Source organism: Lissotriton helveticus, chromosome 4_1 (genome assembly GCF_964261635.1).
Source record: "Lissotriton helveticus chromosome 4_1, aLisHel1.1, whole genome shotgun sequence".
Lineage (NCBI taxonomy): Eukaryota > Metazoa > Chordata > Amphibia > Caudata > Salamandridae > Lissotriton > Lissotriton helveticus.
In genome coordinates this window covers 1,211,228,115-1,211,254,073 of record NC_136063.1, presented here as the reverse complement: position 1 = coordinate 1,211,254,073, position 25,959 = coordinate 1,211,228,115, and the positions used below count along the sequence as shown (strand labels likewise).

General features: G+C 46.0%; 1 protein-coding gene across 1 annotated transcript in view; it reads right to left on the bottom strand.

The window, feature by feature from the left end:
- Positions 1–1,123: 1,123 nt before the first annotated feature.
- Positions 1,124–25,959, bottom strand: part of LOC144828133 (erythroid membrane-associated protein-like) — a 193,256-nt gene continuing 168,420 nt past the window's right edge. The window contains exon 5 of the mRNA XM_078686249.1: positions 1,124–1,662. Within this exon, the coding sequence (XP_078542375.1) occupies positions 1,124–1,662 (539 nt within the window). The remainder of the gene's footprint in view (positions 1,663–25,959) is intronic.

Below are 25,959 nucleotides of genomic sequence, written 5' to 3'. Positions count from 1 at the left end.
GGCCGCAGTGAGCTGAGCCCCCCAAAGCAAATTCAGCCTTTCTACACTGTAACACGCGTGTTAATTCAGCACAAATATATGCTACTTTGAAAGTTCAAAACACATTTTCCAAACTAAATGTACATTCTACAGTGAGATTAAATCTAAAATAAACACAATTAAACAAACATAATTAATTAATTGAGCATGGTTCTACATGATTCATTAAGCATCCGAGCAGGCCTCATTCCCTTGCACCAAAACTCTGCGTCCCATTTTTTGTGTCTGAAATTTAGCAGCCTTTAGTCATATAGTAATACATAAATCTTATAGATGAAATCTGAACTCCATCAAGAGCCTCCGAAGCAGTGACACACAACACCGTTGGGGACTGTGGTTGTCACACATGCAAGCCGGTGGGGGCCAGTGCTTGCGGGGATGGGGGGCTGTCAGAGTTGTGAGGCGGTCAGTGCAGCCCACAGAGACCCTAGGGGGGCCATCCTGGCAGGGGGCATGGAAGAGGTGCTCGCCTGGGGGTTCTGGGAGGGGCCACAATTCATGGTATTGCGGCCATTCTGGGCTGTCTTCTTATGCTGGAGCTCAGTGAATGAGTGTCTTATAAAGAAAGGGTCGCACAAAATGGAACCCATCAGGCCATGAAATGTCACTCATTGCAGAGTGCAAACATGGAAATGTCACACATATCCAAACTCAACACCTTGCATCTATGGAGGCCGCCAAGCTCACCCCAGTCTATCCAGCTGTCCACCCCACCCAAGTAAACCCACTCTGCCATTCACCCACCCTCTGCCAATGCCCTCCCACCCCTCCATGCAGGGCGCATGCTGCAGACTCCCTGATGTTGAGGTAATGGGGTGCAACCTGTTACGAGAGGGCTGCAGCTTCTTCCCTTCCCCGCAGAGTTTTATCAGTAGGTGAAAGTAAGGTGGGAGCCCTCGAAGGGAAGCCAGAGGTAGGGGGAGGTTCTGTCCTGACCAGAGTAAGAAGCAGGGGTGCAGCCCCCAGTGAATTGGGAAGGCGGGGTGGTTGCTATGTTATTGGGAGGCTCAATTACACCAGGGACAGTGGGCCAGAAGTAGGAGTTGAGCCCTTCTGTGAGGAGACAGAAGAGGGGGGTGATGTGTTACACCAGGTTCAGGATTATAAGTGGGTCCTCGACCTGGAAGAAGGGGTGCAGCGCCCCGCGGAAGGTGTCATTGAAGGTGTAGAGGTGCTCCCAGGTGTCTGCATTGTAAAAGGACATCAGCCCCCCATCATAGTCCAAGTACAGCCCCAGCTTCAGGGGGGGCTGACGCAGGGACAGGCGGGTGAGAGGGGAGGTGGCGGGATAGTAATGACCATCATCCAACTGCTGCACAGCCCAGAACCTCTTTTCAGGAGACACCGCAATATCGTCTTCCCTTTCCACTCGTACGACCCCCACTCCCAACATCACTCTATGCAGTATCACCCACTCCTCCCTCTTCCACCACTCCTGCACGCCCACCTCCCAGTAATGCCTCCCTGAGTTGAACACCCCCATCCCCAGCACACAGCAGCAGTGCTTGAGGGCCTTAGGACTATGTGGGGTGGGACACACTCCGTCTGTCCATGTCACACTTCTTCCCTTCGAATAGATCCTCTGGGCTGAACTAGCTGTGTCTAGATCCAGACTCACCAACGCTGGGGAGAGAGGAGAGAGAGTTAATGACACACTGTGAGAACTCAGGCACATCACTTTCCATCTCAGAGACCCCAGCACTGCAGAGAGAGGACAGGTTAATGACACACTGTGTGACCTCAGGCGTATCACTGCCGAGCCCAGAGACCTCGACCCTTCACTGAGAAGAGAGAGACTTAATGACACTTTGTGTGAACTCAGGTGGATCACTGCCCAGCCCAGAGACCCCAGCACTGCAAGGAAAGGACTGAGAGAGTTAATGACACACTGTGTGACCTCAGGCACATCACTGCCCAACCTGAAAGCCCCAGCACTGCAGAGACAGGATAGAGAGAGCTAATAACACACTGTGAGAACTCAGGTGCATCACTTGCCAGCCAAGAGACCCCAGCACTGCAGAGAGAGGACAGACTAGGTTAATGACACACTGTGTGACCTCAGGCGTATCACTGCCAGCCCAGAGACCTCAGCGCTTCACTGAGAAGAGAGAGACTTAATGGCACTTTGTGTGAACTCAGGTGGGTCACTGCCCAGCCCAGAGACCCCAGCACTGCAAGGAAAGGACTGAGAGAGTTAATGACAAACTGTGTGACCTCAGACAATTTCACTACCCAGCCCAGAGACACCAGCACTACAGGACAGGACAAGAGAGTTACTGAAACACTGTGTTACCTAAGGGGCATCACTATGCAGCCCAGAGAACTCTGCCCTTCACAGAGAGAAGAGAGACTTAATGACACATTGTGTGACCTCAGGTGTATCACTACCCAGCCCAGAGACCTCTGCCCTTCACAGAGAGAAGAGAGACTTAATGGCACAGTGTGTGACCTCAGGCGTATCACTGCCCAGCCCAGAGACCACAGGACTGCTGAGAGGAGAGAGAGAGTTAATGACACAATGTGTGTCCTCAGGCGTATCACTGCCCATCCCAGAGACCCCAGCACTGCTAAGAGGAGAGCCAGTTATTGACACACTGCGTGACCTCAAACAAGTCAGTCTCCAACCCAGAGACCCCAGCACTGCACAGATAGGGGAGAGAGAGCTAATGACACACTGTGTGACCTCAGGCGTATCACTGCCCAGCCCAGAGACCTCAGCCCTTCACTGAGAAGAGATAGACTTAATTGCACTTTCTGTGAACTCAGGTGGATCACTGCCCACCCCAGAGACCCCAGTACTGCAGAGAGAGGAGAGACAATTAATGAAACACTGTGAACTTTAGATGTATCACTGTCCAGCCCAGAAACCTCAGCCCTTCACAGAGAAGAGAGAGAGTTAATGAACCTGTCTGACCTCAGGCGCATCACTGCCCAACCCAGAAACTCCAATACTCCAGAGAGAGGACAGAGCGAGTTAATGACACACTGCATGACCTCAGACAAGTCACTGCCCAACCCAGAGACCTTGGCACTGAAGAGAGAAGAGAGTTAATGACACACTGTGTGATTTTAGACCTATCACTGCCTAGCCCAGAGACTCTAAAACTGCAAAGAGAGTTAATGACACACTGTATGACCTCAGGCGTATCACTGCCCAGAGACCTCAGCACTGCAGAAAGGAGAGAGAGTTAATGACACACTGTGTGACCTCAGGCGTATCACTGCCCAGCCCAGAGACCCCAGGACTGCTGAGAGGAGAGAGAGAGTGTTAATGACACAATGTGTGACCTCAGGCGTATCACTGCCCATCCCAGAGACCCCAGCACCGCTAAGAGGAGAGCCAGTTTTTGAAACACTGTGTGACCTCAAACAAGTCACTCTCCAACCCAGAGACCCCAGCAATGCACAGATAGGGGAGAGAGAGTTAATGACACACTGTGCGACCTCAGACATATCACTGTCCCGCCCAGAGACCTCAACACTTCAGAGAGTGGACACAGAGTTAATGACAAACTGTGTGACCTCAGGCGGATCACTGTCCATCTCACTGATCCCACCACTGCAGAGAGGAGAGTTAATGATATACTGCGTGATCTAAGACATATCACTGCCCATCCCAGAGAGCCCAGCACTGCAGATAGACTTTTTATGCAGTGGCTGCACCGTGAGGGAGATATCCATTAAACAGGATTTTCCTTCAAACCCAATAAACGATAGGGTCACTTTTCCTTGAGGGTTCTAATGTCAGAGGACGAGGCTCCCCTTTACACAGAGGATTACAATGCAAAAATCACAAGAGGACTTTTCCTCTTTTCTGCACAACCAGGTAAAAGCACTAACCTTAGGCAACAACTGCTTGAGAAATTAGAAAAAGCCAAAAAGAAGCACGTCAGAAACGAGCTTCATTCACAGATGATGACAGAGTACTTGAAAGCAGGCATTATCCCACAGGGATTACAGGTTAGGAACGTCCCAGGTATCTTTAGGGAAGACCCCAAATTCAAAGGGAAATTCAGCCATATTTCGACCACCTGCTCCCGCCATTGGAACAGCTATAGAGCATGCAAAGGCTGAATTAAAAGAAATAGAAGAGTTAGAGAAGGAACTCCTTGGGGGTAATGCAATAGTCGAAGCAAGAACCCGATTAGATAAATTACACAAAACCATTGAAGACTTCAACACTTTTGAATTCAAGAAAAGGGCAGACAAAGTTTCCAAAGGCATTAAAAACTTTTCAAAAGAAAGAGCATACCCATACCTGAGAGACGTTTGCTATACTACTATTGGTAATCAAAACAGACAAAACACCTGGGAAAGATTTAGAAGGAATCAACCAGTGGAATTCTCTGAATCCTCTGGGGGTTCAGACAATTCTGACGCACAACCAGGCCCCAGCCGAGTAGACAATCTCCCAGGTCAGTCTTTCTTAGATCGGGGAGGCAAAGCCAAGACCAAATCCTGGTATCAGTACCCAGGAGAAAGACAAACATGCAGGAAACATTACCAATGGGATCCTCAACCCTATTGAGTGATAACATGAATCAAATGGTGCCGCTCGCAGCCGCGTGGAGGCAAAACTTGAACCAGTTCTTGTGTGGAAGGGAGAAAGGAGTTCCAGAGTCTCGTAAGGCTCATGCTGTTGGAGTCCCATTGACACTGCCACTTGACAGAGGGTGCGGGACTGCGAGTCCCAGCAGGCAGAGCGTGTTTACCAGCAGGCGCACCTGCGGCTCTTCCCGCCCCTCCTACCCAAAGCAGTACATAACGGCTCGCGGCCCCCGCTTCGCGGGAGCCGCTCACAGCCGTGTGGAGGCAAAACTTGAACCAGTTCTTTGTGTGGAAGGGAGAAAGGAGTTCCAGAGTCTTGTAAGGCTCATGCTGTTGGAGTCCCATTGACACTGCCACTTGACAGAGGGTGCGGGACTGCGAGTCCCAGCAGGCGGAGCGCGTTTACCAGCAGGCGCACCTGCGACTCTTCCCGCCCCTCCTACCCGCATATAGTTGTGAGTCCGCACGCGGGACGGCGCCGGGCGAAGCCCGGGCCAAGGGCGGGCCCGTTTGTGCCCGTTCGTGACCGGTCTTGACCGGACCGGGCCCCCCCTCTTGCATTTGGCCTATTAGAAACTCCTGTCCGCTAAACCGGTACCTCATGGCTGGACGTGAAACTAGGAGTAAGACTTCGCTAGTTGGAGGTTCTACAGTTGGAGGTATGGAAAAATTCCTCATTAGAGCCAACTCTATCACCGACACTGAAATCACTGCCCTTGAAAAATGCATGTCCCAAGAACTATCGGCTATTAAGAGATCCTCCCTGGGAACAATCGCTAATGCTAAAACGCCTGAAAGGCCCATTGTTATTGTTACCTCCGATGTGGTTGGCCAAGCTACTATTCCGGAAGCTGATGAACACGCCGCACAGGACCAGGTCACTTTGGTAAATGAAATACTTCCCAATATCGAGTTAGTCCTTGATAATCATGTATCTAACATTTCTGATCATGATGACACTGTCAATAGTATTATGTCACAGGGGGTCAAAGAAGGAGCGACCTCAAAACGTAAGAGGGCCTACAATAAGAAAGCCGGAAGTAAGTCAAAATCAGCGAGGTTACAACATGATACCATCTCCCCCCCAATCAATTTAACTCAACTCTTGCCTAGCAATGATATATCAATTGAAAGTTTGGGTGCCTTATTTAAATCGATCTTATTCCCTCTAGAAGCAAAAATGGAGCGAATAGAACTCAGACTCAAATATAGAGAAAGTCACAGCGGCTATATTAGCCAACTCCAACATGCCCCGTAACCCGAGTACCACGCCCATTACAATTACCATCCCTGGACCTCCAACGGAGGGGGCTACCGCCCAACTAGTTAATGAGGCCCAAAAACTAATCTGTCCCCCCATAGGCCCTCAGGATGCTAACCCGGTAAATAATGTGCCCTTTCAGCAATTACTAGGGCCTCAATCGAGTAACGTTAAAGCTAATGGGTTAGCTGATGATGGTCAAATAGGCTCCTCAGCTAAAGAGCTTAGAGTTCCTAGACCTCGTTTGCCAGATCTCCCACCGGAAGCAAACCGCTTTATGGTAGTTTTAGCGGGAGCCCCTACCTTGGAAGCCGGGGAAGTTGAAACCTTTCATGCCCTAAAAAGCAAGGTCATTAGGTGGTTCAATTGGAATAGACCGTTGCCGGCCCACCTTCACAATGAAATTATAATCGTAAGAAGGGTGCACTGGCTGGGCAAAACTGTTAAGACCATAAATGGGGATTGCATAACGGTTAACTTTAGAGACCCTAGAACCGTTTTGCATATTTGTGCGGGTTTCAATATATCGTTTGACTCCACCATCCACACCCTCCCGGTGTCCTTCTTTTTTCCACCAAATTATCCGAACCATGGTAGAGGCAGAGATGAGTGGATCAGGGTTGAGCGGAGGGGTAGACAAAGAAGATTAGAAGTAAGACCGACTATCCCGTCCAGGAATGCTCCCTTCTGTGATTTTAATCGGTTTAGTTGTTTGGATGGAGTTGACTGACTAACTTCAGCCTACGAGTCATCTCCAACGTCACGACCTTTGTAACGTTTTAATGGTTGGAGAGGTTGAGCTAAATGAAAACCCCCTTGTAGAGTGCTTGTTAGCGGTTATAGCCCCTACGAACTTACTTTCCCCTAATACTACTATTTCTATAGAGCAGCCCCAGAATGTAGTTGAAGTGGACACCCCCCACCCATTAGCCTCTTTGGTTAATCTAGAGGAGTCCTTATCAATCCCAGCACTCCCTAGTGTTCCTGGGTTCACAGAGTCAGCCCCTTGCGCCCCCGGTTCCAGAATTATGAGTTGGAATATTGCCGGTTGGCGACAGAAGGTGTCATCTCTCGGTTGGAGGGAATCCATCTCCAAGTTGGACATCCTCTGCCTACAAGAGACCTGGTCTACGACAGATATTTACTTCGATGGCTTTGTGTCCTATAATTTTCCAGCGCAAGAGTCCATTATGGGTAGGGCAAAAGGTGGGCTCGTAATTCTACTGTCTGTTAACTTCCCAGTACGTGTAAAATCCCATTCTATTGTAGGATCCCATTCACAAATACTATGGTTGGAACAAAGAGGGGGCCGTGATACCCTGTTAATTAATCACTATAATAATATGTTTGACCCCACGAGTACTTGTGTTGTAAATGAACTTGAGACAGCTGTCAAGAAAATGTGTAGGGATATTCATAATCCTTATGACATTGTCTGGGGAGGGGATTTCAATATTCAAATTTGTCCCTACTCATTCTCAAATGTATGTGGGTTTGATGGGGTTAATGGAGAGGACCGGGCCCATTTTATTCATACACCGTATGGTGACTACCTTAATACCCTTTTGTTAAATTTTGATTTGTTAATCATTCAACCTGCTGTGGATAAAGAGGGTAATATTGTGCCGACTTTCGTAGGGAGGAACGCAGCCACTGTTATAGATCATCTTCTGATCTCGGTGCACATTGCCCCACTATGCGCCGTTCCTATCATTGTTGATTTTGGTCTCAGTGATCACAATGCCATTACTATGTCGACCTCTATCTGGGGGACTATGCCTACACTTAAGCGTAGGATTATCAATGAAATTACCCCCTGCAGGCAAAATGGTATTAGGATCAAATGGTGTGGGGATAACTCTGATCATTTGTTGCGGAAAATAGTGGGAGCTGGTTCTGAAGAGCTACTTCGCTGTCTTGATGATGATGCTGCCCCATGGTGTATTATCGCCGATTTTGAAAAACTCGGCGAAATAATGAAAAGGTCCCTCACCATTACTAAGGGTAAATCAAAGAGGGCATTGGTAGGTTGGTTCGATAGAGCCTGTACGAACTCACTACAAGAACTAAAGAGGGCACTGTCAAGCCACCCTAGAAACAGGGAAGCCGTTATACATCTCAGGGCAAGCTACAAAAAACAGCTAACCCGTAAAAAACAGGAGCTTAGGGAGCAAGCTTGGGACAACCTGACTAAAGCGGCGGAGCTGCGTGACAGTAAGTTATTCTGGAGTACTGTTAACAGCCCATTCCTCCAAAAGGAGGAATTTCCAGTTTTATCACCCCAGGTTAGCGAGGACAACTGGGTCCAATATTTTACAGGAATCTTTGATCCTGCCAGAGAGGACCAAGACAGTCCAAGTGCTGTTATCATAGGATCCATACAACCTCTGGGGATTACACTTCTTGAAGTTGATAATGCTATCCGTACCAGCAAGGGGGTAGGCCCCAGGACCGGACGGAGTTCCGGTCAACCTGTATAAGACTGACACAGCGCTTTGGAGCCCCCTCCTGACCCAGGTTTTTAATGCCTCCGTTAGTGATAGTCACCTTCCACATGGAGTGAATCCATAATTTTGCCGATTTATAAGAAGGGAGATAGAGGTGAGGCCAAGAACTACCGCCCTATCTCCCTTCTGGATTCTACGCTAAAAATTATGAGTAGGGTCCTACTGTTACGACTAGAGTAATGGGCAGAAGTCAACAATATCCTTGCGGACTCCCAATTTGGTTTTCGTAAGGGTCTCGGCACTATTGAGCAGTGCATTAATTTAGATCTTATCATTGGGAAATATACCAAAGCTAAGCAGGGCTCTTGATTTCTCTGCTTCGCAGACCTCTCTAGTGCCTTTGATCTGGTGGATCATTATCTTCTATGGTCCACCTTACTCGAAATGGGAGCCCCGGCTGCAATAATTCACTTCTTGGCCAGACTATACAACAAGTTGTCAGCACAGATTCGTTTTGGCCTAGCGGGGGAATGCACGAAGATAATTAAGGTTAAATCCGGCATTAGGCAAGGTTGTGTCTTGGCCCTGTTACTTTTCTCCCTTTTTATTAATGCTATGGAATCCGACTTGAGGAAGGTCCAAGCTGATGCTCCTCAAGTCGAGGGCCAAGCTATCCCGGTACTGCTTTATGCAGATGACACTGTCCTACTCTCGAGAACTCCGATAGGTCTGCAAAAATTAATGAATCACTTTTATGATTTTATTAAAATGTGGAAAAGTAAATTTTGCCATGTTCTGTGTCCCTACGTGTCATCCATCATATGTTATGTGTGCATGATTAAATATGCATATGCATTCCCCATGTCTGATTAATGACGCAATTACAGTTGTGTCCCCCTCTAGTATGCCAGTTTCCAGTCCTCGTGAATACTACGAATATCAGGCCTATGTAAAGCTACGTTGCCACGTTTTTCAGTGTGCACGTTATTCTATTATAAAGTCCCCGTTTCTAGGCCTCAAAAGGGCCTGGACATCAGATTCAGCTCCTGTCTCCTGAAACCTCGCTGAGGAGCGATACAGCCCCCACCTGTGTCCTCGACCCTTCACTTACTTCCTGCCTCGCAGTGCCCGGTCCAGCCTGGCTCAGTCTCTGAGTCTGCCAAGAATATGTTATGATTCCAGTTATCAGTTCAGTCCTCCTTCTCTGCATTCCTAAGCTACTGAACTGCATCAATAGTTTCCGTCATTGTCTAGCCTTCACGTCTCCACGTTAGAGAAATACTGCATTCAATGGTCATTTAATATTCTTCAACACGCACTACATGTAGAATAATGCATGCTCCAGTCTTAGAGTCTGTTAGCCTTTCCCCTCTTGACTTCTAGTTTATATCAACATGTTCCCTAAACATCAGATACTAGATAGGGTTTAGGTACATGTCGCTCCGACCCTCCAGACTTCAGTCTCTGCTCCTAGCACAGAGTTCATAGCCCCCAGCTTCTCCTAGTGATACGTCATTGCCAGTTTGCGCGCACCATCAGGTTAGAGGTCCCGGCTCCTTAGGTAGCCCCCTCCATGGTTTCCGCCCCATTCATGACATATCCTGTTACGTTTGCATCACATGTCTATGTATACGCCCAGTTACACCTCTTTTCACCCTTATCTTTCGCGACTGCTACGCGTCACGCCTTCTGCTCCACCCACTGCTACGCCTACTGCAATGTAATGCTATGTGTTTGCTTTATGTATATATGCTCATGTATTGTTATTAAAAGCCAGCGCGCTCATCCCAGACCCAGCCCCAGCAGCTGCTGGGCCCTGTCATCCTATTCCTATGCAGGTTGTCCTGTTCCTGTCCTTATGCTGTAATAAACCTGCAAAACTCCTACTACCTCGAATCTTGACTCTTATTTATTGAGCTATCTGTTATGATATATGTCTAGTCAAAAATAGGGTATTATTTATTTATTTACCACATAATGGCGCCCGAACAGGGACTTGCCCTTTCCCCACGCGTCGGTGAAGCCACGCCGACCCCCTGACCCTCTGCAGTCGTGACGGAACTCTTCTGCGCAGTGGCAGATATTTCTGCTCAAGTATCCCTCAGGCCCACGGAGGAGACGGAGGAGGCGGTCCAGCATCCAGACGAGACGGTGGAGGAACGCGGCGAGTCCCGACCAGAGCCCAAGCCAAGAGTCCAAGGTCCGAGGTATCCGGAGGTCCACCCGTAACTGAAGTCCGAAGTCCGAAGTTCGTCGTCCGTCGTCGTAGCAGTCCAGTCCAGTCTGAGGCCTTCCGTTCTTGCTGCCCGGTGAGTACCGTTACTGGGGTGGTATCTAGACAGGGTCCAATTAATTGACTCTGGTCTGTGGGTTGGTGGTACACAGTCCCACAAACGAAGTGTCCACTTCGGTGGATGCGGGTCCTGACGTGTCTCTTTATGAGACCGGTAAGTTTCGTACTGTTTCAGCAGTGCATCTAGTTTCTGTTCTAATCAGTTCTGTTCTCGAGAAAATTCATGTGTTCTGTTCTCAGTATTTCCAGGTAGTATTCTGTTCGAACTGTTATTTTAAATGTTTTTCATGTATTTTAATGTCGTGGTATGAATGGGGTATAAGTATTGTGTTCATTGTGTATTATATTGTGTCTAGATTACAGTTCAGTCATGCCCATATTTTCCAAGTTACGTCAGTTAAAAACTAGAAAGGGTCTGCTGGAAGCAGCAGTTCCCGTCCCGCCCAGGGACAGTCCAGGTCACTTTATGTATCAGAAACATGGCATAAGCGCCATATTGTATCTAGATTTATGGGTAGAGTATACCAAACAGTTAGAAGAAAAGTATAGATGGCCCGTATCGGGTACATGGGATGCCGAATGCATCATGCGAGTAGAAGAAGCATTATGGAAAAAGAAAGCCAGACAGTCACAGAAAGATGCCATCGAGTTATGGCGCAAAGAAGCTCATAAAAGAACTGAAAAAGAAATCAGAAAGTCAGAATTAAGTAGAGAATCCTTAGAGCGAGCCCAAGAAAAAGAATTAATCGAGATAGGTGAACAAGTCAAAGCCGAACAGTCAGACAGACAGAGGCATGCCCTTATTAAGGGTATGTACCCTCTTCTTGCCGAGGGCTTGCCAAAAGCGACCCCAGAGGCATCCAGTAATTTCCCGCCACCACTAGTTCCGACCAAGCTATGTCACAAACCGACCGCAGCTGATATTTTTATTTCGTCCTATCTGGACGACACAGTCCCTGAATATGCAGATCCTGTTCGCGCTCCGCCAGTCCCTGTAAATCAGGCACATCCTGCTCCTCCAGATACCGGGGCACCCCATGCAGTACCTGCTACGGTACCCCCGGTCCAGCCAGCATTTCAATTTCCCGCTCCGCCACGAAGAATATCAGTCGACGATTCTAGTCTAGGGGCCGCAGGAGGAGGTCCTCCTCAAACCCCGCCGCCACGCAAGCGTTTATCAGCACTCGAATTACATGCTCAAGCATCACAGCGTACTCCCAAGAGTAATAAGTCTGTTGCAGAAATCAGGCAAGCCCTTGGCGAATGTGCCTATGACCCAGTCCCAGGCGAGAATAATATGGTTTTATATTCAGTACGCGTAAGGAGGGTGACCGAGTATCTAGTCACCCTACCCAATATGAAAGAAGATCTAGACAGAATATATCGTTTCATCCGTACAGGGGATGATCCAGAGAGTATTAGTGATGCCATGTCTCAAAGGAAAGCTGAGATCCAGCGTATGATATTAAAGTTTTTAATTAACTGTCTAATAAGAGAACAAGATTACCCGTCTAAAGATCCGGCCGAAATGAAAACCCTGACAAAGTGGAGTGATAATATAGCCGAGGGTAAGCACAATACCATTAGTGCCATGGAGAGTATGTACAAGAAAATCCGTAGAGAAATAATAAAGATACACGAACAACGTAAAGCAGCACAAGTAAGCGAGAAAGAAAGTAACTCTGATCCTGAAGAAGTAGAGGACGAGAATCCCGCCAGAATAGCGTATGTAGGAAAATCTAGATTTCCAGATCGCCATTTACGCCTAGAACACAAGTCTATTTTCCATCATCCAGCACCAGAACAAGTTTCCCTAGAACAAGTGTTCCAAGCTACCGATCACATTCTGAAATCACGAATCGGTTACAGTGAATTAAGTACCATGCATGAACAAGAACTAGCCCGATCAGCAGTCCGATGGATTACTGATTCTACCACTTTTCCAGACGAAATAGTGGCACAAATGTTTCTGAAATTGCCCCCAGCCGAGCAACGACTGGTGGGTATGTATATGATCCAGCACCTCATTACTCTGTATGAGGGTCAGCACTCTGATCCAGGTCCGTTACACGATGTCCTGAACGAGTTACTCCAGTATAGATGGAGAGGTCTAGGTACTGATTTAATTAGTGTCATTCTAGAACAGCGCCACAAATATAGAACGTTTCTGAACCCGCATTTTGTTCATGTCTCACCCCCAGAAAGTAAACCATTTTACATGGAAAGACAGAACCCGTTACGAGAAGTGCATCCAGTTAAGACAGAGGACGGTGAAATGCAACGAGTGTTTGTTTACACCCCGATTACAAAGATGGAACTCCTCGAGATGAAGAAATTAATTCCCTGTCATGACAAAGATCCAGCAGGGTTCCATAGAGAATTAAAAGACATGCTCCGTATGGGAGAATACACTTACCCAGATATCATTAAAATGTTAAAGGTCCTGTTGCCCGCAGGGGTGTATGAAAAGCTCAAGGAAAAAGAATGGGAGGTGGGAGAGAAAAAGATCGATTGGGCAGTTCTAGAAGCCGAAGATAAGGCACGAGTACCAGGTACCGGTCTAGGAGAGAAATGTAAAGAATTACCAGAATTATTGATTCAAGTTTTACCCAGATTATTGACAACTAGAAAAGAAGACTGGGATGCAATCTCAGCCTGTAAACAGAAACAAGAGGAAGATATTAGTGATTTTTATTCTAGGTTTGAAAAATGTTTCAGCATCAACAGTGGCCTCAAGACAAGTAGCGAGTCATACCCTCATCTCTTTGTTACTAAATTAGTCGAGAATTCAAGTCCACAAGTTAAAAATCGAGTTTTGAAAGTCGAAAGCACCTGGCAAGCTAATACTCCGTCCCAGATGCTCCAGATGCTCCAGTACCACCAGAATGGAATCAGGGAAGAGCAAGAACACGAGAGAAAACGTATGAAAGACACGAAAATGAAAGTACTAGTTGCACAATCTGTTCCTCAAGATAGTCAGAAGAGGGGTCCGAATCAAGCCAGTCATCCTGCAGCTCCCGTTAAAGGGAACTGCAACTATTGTAAACAGCCAGGTCATTTTATAAATGAGTGTGCAGTTCTGAAACACAACATAGCTACTGGTAAGACTAAAGAAAGACCACGTCCGCCTAGACAAGAGCAAGTTTCACAGACTCCTCAGCCACAGAATGCACAACAGACAGTTACAGCACCGCAGCCTATCGCTGCAACACAGCACGTCACACAGCAGATGTACCAGTATGCACAGTCTGAGTATCCAGAGTACCAGCAGTATTCATGAAACAGCCTAGAGAGGGAGGTAGGCTTGCCTCTCATCGAGATACCTGTAGATCAAGAAGGTCCCTATGTTCACAGTCAAGTATTAGGGAAAGACAGAAAGTTTTTGATTGATACAGGGGCAAGTAGGACCACAATTAGTCACGCCGAAGTTCCAGGGGCTCCGCTCTCAGGCTCAAGAAATGTTTCCCTTGGATTTTCAGGAAAACCTATCGTAAATGAGATTTCAAAGCCAGTTACTCTAGAAGTAGGTCCATTGTCCCGCACTACTGATCTGTTACTTACTAAGTCATGTCCAGAAAACCTATTAGGCATTAAGACACTGAAAGAGTTAGGTGCAGTTATATGCTGTTCCCCAGAGGGAATACGTCTGTTCCTACGTGACTTTAAGGGTCACTATGTATTACGAGATTTTGATTCGAGACTGTCTAATGTTCCACAGCATCTATGGGCGCAAGGTCCAACTGATGTAGGTTACATGCAAATCACACCCTATCGTGTGACCCTGAAACCAGGTGTAGTGTTACCACGAATCAGACAGTACAGATTGCCACCCGAGGCTGTAGCAGCCTTATCCAAAATTATTGACGAGCTCATCGCCCAAGGAGTAGTTGTAGAAACTGACTCCAACGTATGCAATTCTCCGATCATTCCAGTTATGAAACGTACTGATCCAAATGCACCCCCAGTATATCGATTAGTGATCGACCTACGAGAACTTAATAAATGTATTATTCCGCAGTACCCAGTTGTCCCAGACATCTCTTCCCTATTGACAGCCATTGATTCCGAAGCCATGTTCTTTACTGTAATCGACCTCAAGAATGCATTTTTTAGTGTTCCAATTCATCCAGACAGCCAGTTTCTTTTCGGATTTTGTTTAAATGGAAGGAGCTATATGTTCACACGCGCTCCTCAAGGTTTCACAGAAAGTCCTAGTATTTACAGTCAAGCACTTAAGAGACAACTAGACAACATTCACATGCCAACTGACACTGCCCTGCTCCAGTATGTCGATGATCTACTGATCACAGCCCGTTCCGAACGTGACTGCGAGCGAGCGTCACTGACGGTTCTGTATTTCCTAGCCGAGATGGGGCACAAGGTGTCCCCTTCGAAGCTTCAATTCTGTGTCCAGCAAGTGGTCTACTTAGGACACTTACTGTCCAAGAGGGGTAGGCAGTTGACACCAGACCGTATCCAGTTAATAGCGAGTCTTCCTCAGCCCAGGACCCAGAAGGAGGTACGTGCCTTTATCGGCCTTACTTCTTATTGTAGACAATGGATTCCTCAGTATGCATTTCTAGCCAAACCACTGATACAGTTAACGACACAGGAGGCAGCCGCATCGACTGTCCTCCCTTGGACATCTGAACATACACTTAGTTTCAATGAGTTAAAGAAAGCTTTATGCCAAGCTCCAGTTCTAGCGACACCGAACTACAGTAAGCCTTTTACACTTTTCGTTACTGAACGTGAAGGTACAGCATTATCTGTTCTTACACAAGATCAAGCAGGACAATACAAGCCCTGTGCTTATTTTTCTAGCACATTAGATCCAGTCGCCCAGGCTTTGCCTGCGTGCCTCAAGTCAGTTGCAGCCACAGCACTAGCTATCAGACAAAGTGATTCCATAGTCTTAGGACACTCCCTGACAGTACAAGTCCCACACTCCGTGGAAGTTCTTCTGAACCGAACACAGACTCAGCACTTGACAATTGCACGTCTAACAGGTTATGAATTGACACTGTTCCAGCCACACATAGAAATCAGACGCTGCAACGTCCTGAACCCTGCTACACTGTTACCATCAGTTAATTCAAATTCTGCCACACATGACGGTGTGGAAGTAGTTAACATTACGACAAAGCCAAGACAAGATCTGACAGATACTCCGTTACCAGACCCCGACCTGACACTTTATGTGGATGGTTCATGTATGAGAACTAGTACAGGAGAACTAGTCGCCGCGTATGCAGTGACTACTGACACTGAAGTTATTAAGACACACCGTATTGACACTCTGTCCGCTCAAGCAGCAGAGCTAGTTGCTCTGACACAAGCCTGCATACACGCCAAGAACCTGAAAGTTAACGTTTACACAGATTCACGCTACGCATTCGGAGTCGTACACGACTTCGGAGTGCTCTGGCAGGAGAGAGGTTTCATGACTTCTCATGGAACCAAGATTCAGCATGGTCTCCTTATTCAAGCTCTGTTAGATGCCATACATTTACCGACATCTATCGCTATCATGAAGTGCAAAGCACATACGAAAGTTACTGACATTATTTCCCAGGGTAACGATCTAGCAGATCGCACAGCCAAGCTTACAGCACAGACTCCAGACATTCCAGTTAACATGACACATACTCCAGATCCGATTACATGCATGACAGTAAAGGACCCTACACAAGATGTCATAGATATCCAGTTACATGCTACTCCCGATGAAATCAAGAAATGGTCCGAACAAGGAGGGGTCCAGACAGATCAAGGATGGTTAACGAAGGGTAGAGCCACATGGTTTCTCCCCGACTCTATGGTTCAAGTCATTATTAATACCGCACATAGTCCAGCACATTTAGGAGAAAAAGCTATGTTAGACAGTATCCAGAACATTTGGTTCAACAAGCATTTACGAGCTGCAGCTAAGCAGAAAGTCCGTACCTGTATGATATGTTGTCAGTTCAATCCAGGTAAAAGTGTCCCGGTGGAACAAGGTGGTTTCCAGCCCCCTGACCACCCTTTTGAAGTCCTCCAGATGGATTATATTCAGATGGAGCGATGTCGAGGTTTCAAGTATGTCCTTGTAGTTGTATGCGCTTTGTCCAGGTGGACAGAAGCATATCCAGTCCCAGATTACACAGCCGCGACCACTGCCAAGCAGTTGGTTCGTGAGTTCTTCCCTCGTTATGGACTCCCTAGAGTCGTATATTCTGATAACGGCCAGCCATTCTCATCTGAACTCATGAAGCACGTTTCCCTTTTGCTAGGGTACCAGTGGAAGTTCCATTGTGTACGCCATCCTGAAGCAGCCGGTCTCGTTGAGAGACATAATCAAACTCTGAAAATCCGCATCGCCAAAATATGTAAAGAAAAAGGTGTGGACTGGCTAGTAGCCCTGCCAGTCGCTTTATTTTATATGCGCATGGTCGCACATTCCAGATCAGGTCTGTCCCCGTACGAGGTCGTTTTCGGCCGCCCCCCTAACATGTGGGGTACTCCTAGACCCCGAAGTATTACCGATGTTTCAAGTAATATGCTGACAGATTACCTAGCTTCCTTGATGTCTGCCCTCAACTCATGTCGTTCACAGGTTGCCGCCGCATTTCCAGACAATACCGAGGTGGCACCGCATGAAATCGTCCCAGGATCCATGGTGATGGTCCGCAACTTTGACAGATCAAGTCCGCTGGAGCCTCGTTGGAAAGAGCCCCGACAGGTCCTCCTCACCACCCGTACAGCCGTGAAGTTGGAAGGACGCAAGGGCTGGGTGCACCTTTCTCATGTTAAACTTTTTAATGGACTGAAACCCGCCTTAAAGAACATTTCCCAGGATTTGAAGGATTGCCAGAATATTGTTCTCAAGGACTGTCCCGCAAATGACATTGCTACAACCCCTCCCCTGTTAGAGAAAACTCCGCAGCAGGAGTATAAACAGAAACTACGGTCTAGTAAATTAAGTCAGCCAGTTTGATTGTCTAAGTCCTCCCCTAGGTGAAACGGTTAGACTGTTTCTGACATGTATAAAATAGACCCCCATAGTGAGAGAGTTAGTCAAAACTCAATCCGATGTATCATTTTTCTATGTTTCATATTGTTTTCCAGCCTTATGATTTCCTGCACCAGTTATGCATTTTACCTATGTTTCCCAGTTTCACATGTAAATAAGTCTGCTAATGCTACAGTAGATTTTTGTTGCTCCCTAGCACACGTAAGGAATTTATACAGTCAAATACAGGTGTTTCCACATTACATTTCAAACAGCAATACTCTAAAGAAAAATTTTCCAGTTCCTTTTGTTCAGGGTTTTGTCGTTGTTTAATGAGGAGACGTCACAGCCAACACGTGTTTCGTCGTACTGGGGAATGTAACCCCCGACTTTTTCAAGGCTATTCTCCGTTGCTGTAGTTCGTTGTTGTTTGAGGTGATAATTCCAACCCTCAATGGGGTTCTGGTGTAGTTGTCGTAGTTATTTATTGTTCCAGCTTCTTGTAAGAGGCAGTTACTCGAAGCAGAAGGGACTTATCATAATCCCCGCAAAGAACACGCCGGAAAGCTTGCAGAAAGTGAACCAATATATGGTGTTCACACCACAAGAAGCTGGAACAATAAATAACTACGACAACTACACCAGAACCCCATTGAGGGTTGGAATTATCACCTCAAACAACAACGAACTACAGCAACGGAGAATAGGCTTGAAAAAGTCGGGGGTTACATTCCCCAGTACGACGAAACACGTGTTGGCTGTGACGTCTCCTCATTAAACAACGACAAAACCCTGAACAAAAGGAACTGGAAAATTTTTCTTTAGAGTATTGCTGTTTGAAATGTAATGTGGAAACACCTGTATTTGACTGTATAAATTCCTTACGTGTGCTAGGGAGCAACAAATGTCTGTGGCTTAGCCTAACTAGAAGAGGGAAGTGGTTCTCTTCTCCTTGTAGCACCGTGTAAACTATTACCCAACTACGCATATATTAGAAAGGAGTAACTTTCCCAGTGGCGCCAGAAACCTAGTATAATCTACCACTACTCTAGGAATAAACTAATGCTACAGTAGAGCACACGTTTAGTGATCTGCCCCCTCATGAACTATCCTACCGCCTCGCCATGCGTAATAACTCCTTTATCCGCATGTTACATTACTCACACCAGACCAGCAATACCACTAATTGTTGGGTGTGTGGTCGACTCCCCCCTTTCCAGACCCCGAAGGGAGTTCTGCCACTTTTTCCTTATCCATTTTCACATAATGGTTCGTGTGGAGCATGGTCCACGTTAACGTCATCCTCAACAGATATGTTTTTTCTTAACAGTATATGTTTCCCAGACAAGCAAGGTCTCCCCCACAGAACCGGGTTAGATCTAGAAAATGAAGTGTATAATTTAGGTAATTATTCTTCGAATTTTATGGTCCTGAATGTTCAGTCTGATACTACTCCAGACTTACCTGCTATTTCAGTATTACCAGTCAAAGGCGAATTATGTGTCCGAAATAATGGTTCCGTACATGTAGGACATAGTGATTGTACTACTATTGTCAAGTATAGTGACAGTGGGAAATCTATTTTCAAAGCTTCACGTCATTCATATTTTATTTGTGGTCAAACCGCATATGTTCGTCTGCCCCTCGATTGGGAGGGAACCTGTTACATTGCCTTCCTACTGCCACCAGTTTTCCTAGCCCCACCTGATTATCATAGAAATACACATCTAGTACACATTAGACATAGAAGGGAGATCGAGTCCCCGATTGTCGATTACACTGAAACTGCTCTAGAACAATATACCGATTTCAATAAAGGTTTCTTCTTCTTTATAGGCCCTGTCCAGAATAGTAAGTTAATCCGTAGGTTAACAAGAACCCTTGAAGCTGTAGTAAATGAGACTGCCTCTGCTCTAGGTAACCTAACCGAAGAGCAATCTGCTATGAGATTTGTCGTTTTGCAGAATCGTCTCGTCCTTGACGTCATACTGGCCGATAGGGGCGGGGCCTGTAGAGTCATCGGATCTAGTTGCTGCATTTTCATTCCAAATAACGCGCCGTCTGTTTATTCAGCTATAACCAGACTCCATAAAATTGCCCATCTGTTACACCAAGATCCAGGCACCTGGACATGGTCCGGTTGGTTCTGGAATATAATTTCCGCATGGGGATGGAAAATATTGTCCTTCCTAGGTATTGCAGTAGCGATCATATTCAGCTGCTGCCTCTGTATACAATGTGGCCCTGCGATTTGCGGCATTTGTGCTACCTCTTGTATTCCTAGTCCTAAGCCCCGTTCTAAATCCCGTTCCAAGAGGATTCAAGATGAGCAAATGATACTGTATGAAATGATAGATGGTATCATGAATATTGATGTTTCCTGATGGAAACGTAGTGACAAGGAGGGAATGTGGAAAAGTAAATTTTGCCATGTTCTGTGTCCCTACGTGTCATCCATCATATGTTATGTGTGCATGATTAAATATGCATATGCATTCCCCATGTCTGATTAATGACGCAATTACAGTTGTGTCCCCCTCTAGTATGCCAGTTTCCAGTCCTCGTGAATACTACGAATATCAGGCCTATGTAAAGCTACGTTGCCACGTTTTTCAGTGTGCACGTTATTCTATTATAAAGTCCCCGTTTCTAGGCCTCAAAAGGGCCTGGACATCAGATTCAGCTCCTGTCTCCTGAAACCTCGCTGAGGAGCGATACAGCCCCCACCTGTGTCCTCGACCCTTCACTTACTTCCTGCCTCGCAGTGCCCGGTCCAGCCTGGCTCAGTCTCTGAGTCTGCCAAGAATATGTTATGATTCCAGTTATCAGTTCAGTCCTCCTTCTCTGCATTCCTAAGCTACTGAACTGCATCAATAGTTTCCGTCATTGTCTAGCCTTCACGTCTCCACGTTAGAGAAATACTGCATTCAATGGTCATTTAATATTCTTCAACACGCACTACATGTAGAATAATGCATGCTCCAGTCTTAGAGTCTGTTAGCCTTTCCCCTCTTGACTTCTAGTTTATATCAACATGTTCCCTAAACATCAGATACTAGATAGGGTTTAGGTACATGTCGCTCCGACCCTCCAGACTTCAGTCTCTGCTCCTAGCACAGAGTTCATAGCCCCCAGCTTCTCCTAGTGATACGTCATTGCCAGTTTGCGCGCACCATCAGGTTAGAGGTCCCGGCTCCTTAGGTAGCCCCCTCCATGGTTTCCGCCCCATTCATGACATATCCTGTTACGTTTGCATCACATGTCTATGTATACGCCCAGTTACACCTCTTTTCACCCTTATCTTTCGCGACTGCTACGCGTCACGCCTTCTGCTCCACCCACTGCTACGCCTACTGCAATGTAATGCTATGTGTTTGCGTTATGTATATATGCTCATGTATTGTTATTAAAAGCCAGCGCGCTCATCCCAGACCCAGCCCCAGCAGCTGCTGGGCCCTGTCATCCTATTCCTATGCAGGTTGTCCTGTTCCTGTCCTTATGCTGTAATAAACCTGCAAAACTCCTACTACCTCGAATCTTGACTCTTATTTATTGAGCTATCTGTTATGATATATGTCTAGTCAAAAATAGGGTATTATTTATTTATTTACCACAAAGGGGAGGAAATTAAAAATCAATAATTCTAAAACTTTTATTATGGCTTGCGGGAAAAAGGTGAATCAACTTAAATCATTCCAGTTTAAGGAACATAGAATTGAGGTTGTAGACAAATTCTGTTATCTAGGTATAACTTTTAGCAATAGTGGGTCGTGGGCCCCAGAGATACTCAATGTTAAGGCCAAGATGGGCAAGGGGTCCTCAGGAGTTTTTCGTTTTGCTTCCAAATTAGGTAGTCGTCGCATTCCTGATATGTTAAATGTCTACCGGCACAGATGTGCTTCGGTTGCTCTTTATGGTTCGGGAGTGTGGGGACATTGGAATGAAGGGAATTTGCAAGTAGCTGAAAAAACTTTCCTTAAAAGACTCCTTTGCCTCCCCCCCTCGGCATCTACCGAACTGATTCATAAAGAGGTGGGGCTGGAATATCTGACTGACCTAACAGGATTGAGACCTCTTATGGTCTGGAGGTCAATCTGGGCTAAGGACGAAACAGGATTTACCAGGCGATTAATTCAAGACTGTTTTCGCTTGGACAAAGTCCGCCAGATCCCCTGGTTGAAATATGTTTTAACATCTTATAAGGAAAGTTTCATTTGGATGTTTTAAGTGACCCCGCATGTGCTATCAATATACCTAAACAGGAGGTCAAAAGTGTTTTTCTGGGGAACAAATCTAAAATGCATCAAGACAATTGTAGTCATTTAATAACTCATGTATTTTATCAATCCAATAATGAGAAAGGTTATGGCATGCCTAAGTATTTAAAAGTAATTACCAAACAGTCACATCAGTATGTTCTTGCAAGGCTGAGATTAGGCATTGTTCATAACCTGGTGGCATTCCCTCGGATGAAATACTATACGTCAACCCCATGCCCGTGAGATGGAACCACCAAACAGAGCACGATGCACTTTATGCTAATTTGCCCCCTGTATTTGCACCTCCGTATTCGTTACCTCAAACCCCTTTTTAAGAAACATTCTGTGTTTACAGTTGCAAATGCCTTGAGATTTTTATTTGCACTTGATACCCCGGATATCTTTTTTTTATTGCAACCTTTATTTTAAAATCAGTGTCCATTAGAAAAAGCCTGGAATTCTAATTTTGCCTTTTGTATAATCAACTGCTGCTATGTCCATGGTATTCCTTTCAACCGAACTGTTCAAAATCCTGTAATATACTGTAACTCTCTTTTAACAATTTTTATTTGACTGTCTTTTTATATTCTGTGTGCTTTTATGATTGTTTATTGAATAATCGAATAAAGCTTATGAACGAATCAAATGGAGACTATCCCTATCTTTAATTTATCTCATCACGTCATGTCAACAGCAGAGATATCGCTCTTAAGTAAGGGCCTGTCCTTTGTTATCACTGAGAGAACCAATTTTTTTCACCCTTAAAGCAGAAATTTTTCAATTCTTTAATAAAGATTAGATTAAGATTGTTTTTCAGAGATAAAGAATTAATGACACAAGAATCACTGACAGGACTACGACCACCATCGACTTTCTATCCCTGAAATGGCATGATGCCACCAGAACTATTGACCTTTGAGAGGATGGTCATGCAAGGCATTGACAGAATGAAAAGAATGAGGTAATTTATCCCTTACAACATTACACTACTAGAGAGACAAGCTCTTAAAGTGTTAAAGAGTGATGATTCCATAATGCTGATATTGGCCGATAAAGGCGGGGGAATTTTGGTACAAGACCGAAAGGATTATGAGATAGAAATCCTTAAACAAATCAGTGAGAAAAAGCACTACAGGATGCTCAGTACCAACCCCCTCACAGAAATCCGTAATCAGATTTTACAAGTCACTACTGAAGGTAGAGATGAGGGATACATCTCTAAAAAAGAATTTGAATTCCTTAATGCACAGAATCCCAGAACTATGGTGCTCTACACAATACCCAAGGTACATAAGAGCACCACGAGCCCCCCTGGTTGCCCCATACTATCGGGTTGCGCGTCCATTTTAGAACCCATCGGCAGGTACATAGCCCATTTTATCAATGAATTTGTCCCCTTGCAAGACACATATGTCAGAGACACCATGTACATGATTAATCTTGTAGATGGGATGCCTTTCAATTTGAGACCTGACTTGTTAGCGACTTTAGACATTAGCTCACTATACACCACCATACCCCAGAATGAAAAACTGTTAGAAAGTACACCCAGAACCATCCAGGTACCCAGGTACCCACAAGTTTTATTATCACACTATTGTGCATTGCTCTACAGAGCAACTACTTCTTGTCAGGTGGTAACTATTACCAACAGTGCTCCGGTACCAGCATGGGAGCCCTCTTCGCGCCCAATCTAGCGAATATTTATGTGGACCATGTGGAGCATAAATTTGCTCTCAACGACAACTATGTGTACCGCTCCACATTAAGTGTTGGCAGCGGTACATAGAGGACATCTTTCTGATTTGGATAGGCAGTGAGACTGACTTTAACAACTTCGTCACATACCTCAACACTATCCAGACCCATCTTACATTTACATCCACAGTACATAAATCCACCATAGCATTTTTGGATCTAAATATCAACAATGACAATAGAGGTGGGAGGGCGGGGCTGCTCGGAAGTGTGGAAAATTAACTGTAACTTGCCAACTGTGTTTACGTTGATTCTAAATGCCAATAAAAATATATATATATATATATATTTTTAAATGACAATGGAACACTTTACACATCCCTCCACAGAAACTCAACTGAAAGAAACACGCTTCTCTCATACCGAAGCCAACATCCCCGTGCCTTAAGGGATGGGTGGCCATTTGGCCAATTCCTTAGGGTACGCCGCAACTGCACACACAAAGCAGATTATATGCGAGAGGCAGAAATACTTAGACCCAAACTAGTCATGAGAGGCTATCCCAAAAGACTAGTGAAGAAGTCCCTTAAGCGTGCCTGGCATTGCCCCAGGGAAGAACTTCTCAAGACTAAAGACAAACCTAATCTTGAAACAACCTTTGGCACTCACACCAATAATAATAATAATACACATTTGTAAAGCGCAAACAACCACCCTTAAGGTTCTCTAGGCGCTGGGGGCCGTCGGGACGATTAAGCAAGCTATTGCCCAGAGTCATGGTGCTGGTCTAATCTGCCGCCGGAGCCGGGGATCGAACCACGATCCCCAGTTTCCAGCGTTAGTCGTCCTGGCCGTGGCGCCACACCTCTCCTCCACCAATCAAGTCTGTAACCTGATCACAAGAAACTGGACATAATCAAAAGCATTGATCACACAATAGATGCACCTTTATTTGTCTACAAACGAGGTAAAAACATTTAAGACCATCTTGTCAGATCAGCAACAGACACAAAAACAAACAGGACCAATACACTAATTAGTGCATGGGGCCTTCCAAAAATGAAAGGGCACCATAAATGTGGAAACTGCATTTCTTGTAATTTCACATTTAACACTACCACATTCGAACATGGCAATGTCAAACACAATTTAGAATCTTTCTCCAACTGTACCACAGGGAATGTTTTGTATTGCATATGGTGTCCTTGTGGCCTCCCGTATATTGGACAAACATAAAAACTTGTTGATGGAATCAGGCATTGTTTATTTTTGTGCTTCAGACAGACTGCATTTAAATTGACACACGTTTTGGTGCAAGTTAAAAACATGGCACATGAAAAATATGAAAGTGAGGCCTAGTCAGTCTGAAATGCTTGTGCTGAATTAACATGTGTTTTTGCAGTGTAGAGAAAAGTGCCCTTTTTAGTTGTGATGAATAACCATAGAATGTGTTCTCTTTCCCCAGCCTTTTCCTTATAATGTACACCCCTGTCCCTGTCTTTTTTTTGATAATCAATTTTTATTAAAGTTTTCAACACAAAGAAGTTCATTCGCAACAAGTCACATAGCCCTTTAGAATACCCCTGATTCCCTCCAATGACATCACGAAGCATAGTAGCATAGATATAATAGATCTTTGGTACCCCTCGAGCATAGCAATATAGCAAAGTCCTCACGGTGGTAATAAACCAAACCATTTGCCCCATATTTTATGAAAGAGCTCTGGACAGCCCCGGGCCTCAGAAACGGACTCCTCTTGTGTCCCACACCAATCCACTCCCCTCCTCCATTTCCGCAAGGATGGGGCCTCCGTCTGAGACCACTTGGCTGCAATGTCCTGTTTCGCCACCGCTAACGCAGTTCCCAAGAAGCGCTTTTCGGCTCGGGTGCCATCCAGACCATCAAACACCCCTAGAAGCAGATGTCTCGGGTCGTGAGGGACCACCCAACCCAACTCAGCTCTCCCTCGATCCCTCTCCAGAATGGCTCCAAGGCCGGGCACAACCACACCATATGGAAGAAGTCAGCTGGAGTACCAGCGCATCGGGCACAGGCCGGGGAGGATCGTGCACCGGCTCGAAAGAGACGGACCGGTGTCAAATAGGCTGTGTGGAGGAAATAGAGCTGGACTAGGCATAGTTTTGAGGATATGGTTAGGGTTCTGGGCGCCATAAGGGCGTCGCGCCAATCAGCGTCGTCCAGGGGCCCACCCAAGCCTCCCAGCGGTCTTTAAGGCGGTCCAAGGATGCGGGGGAGTTATTAATTAGGGCACGGTAAATCCGGGAACCCCCCCCCCCCCTCCCCAGATACCCCGTCATGACCGCGGCCTCCATGGGACTAAACTCTGGAAGGGAAGTGGGTAAGGGGAGGTGAATGTGGAGGGCGTGGCGAAGTTGTAGATATTTGTAGAACTGGGAGTGTAG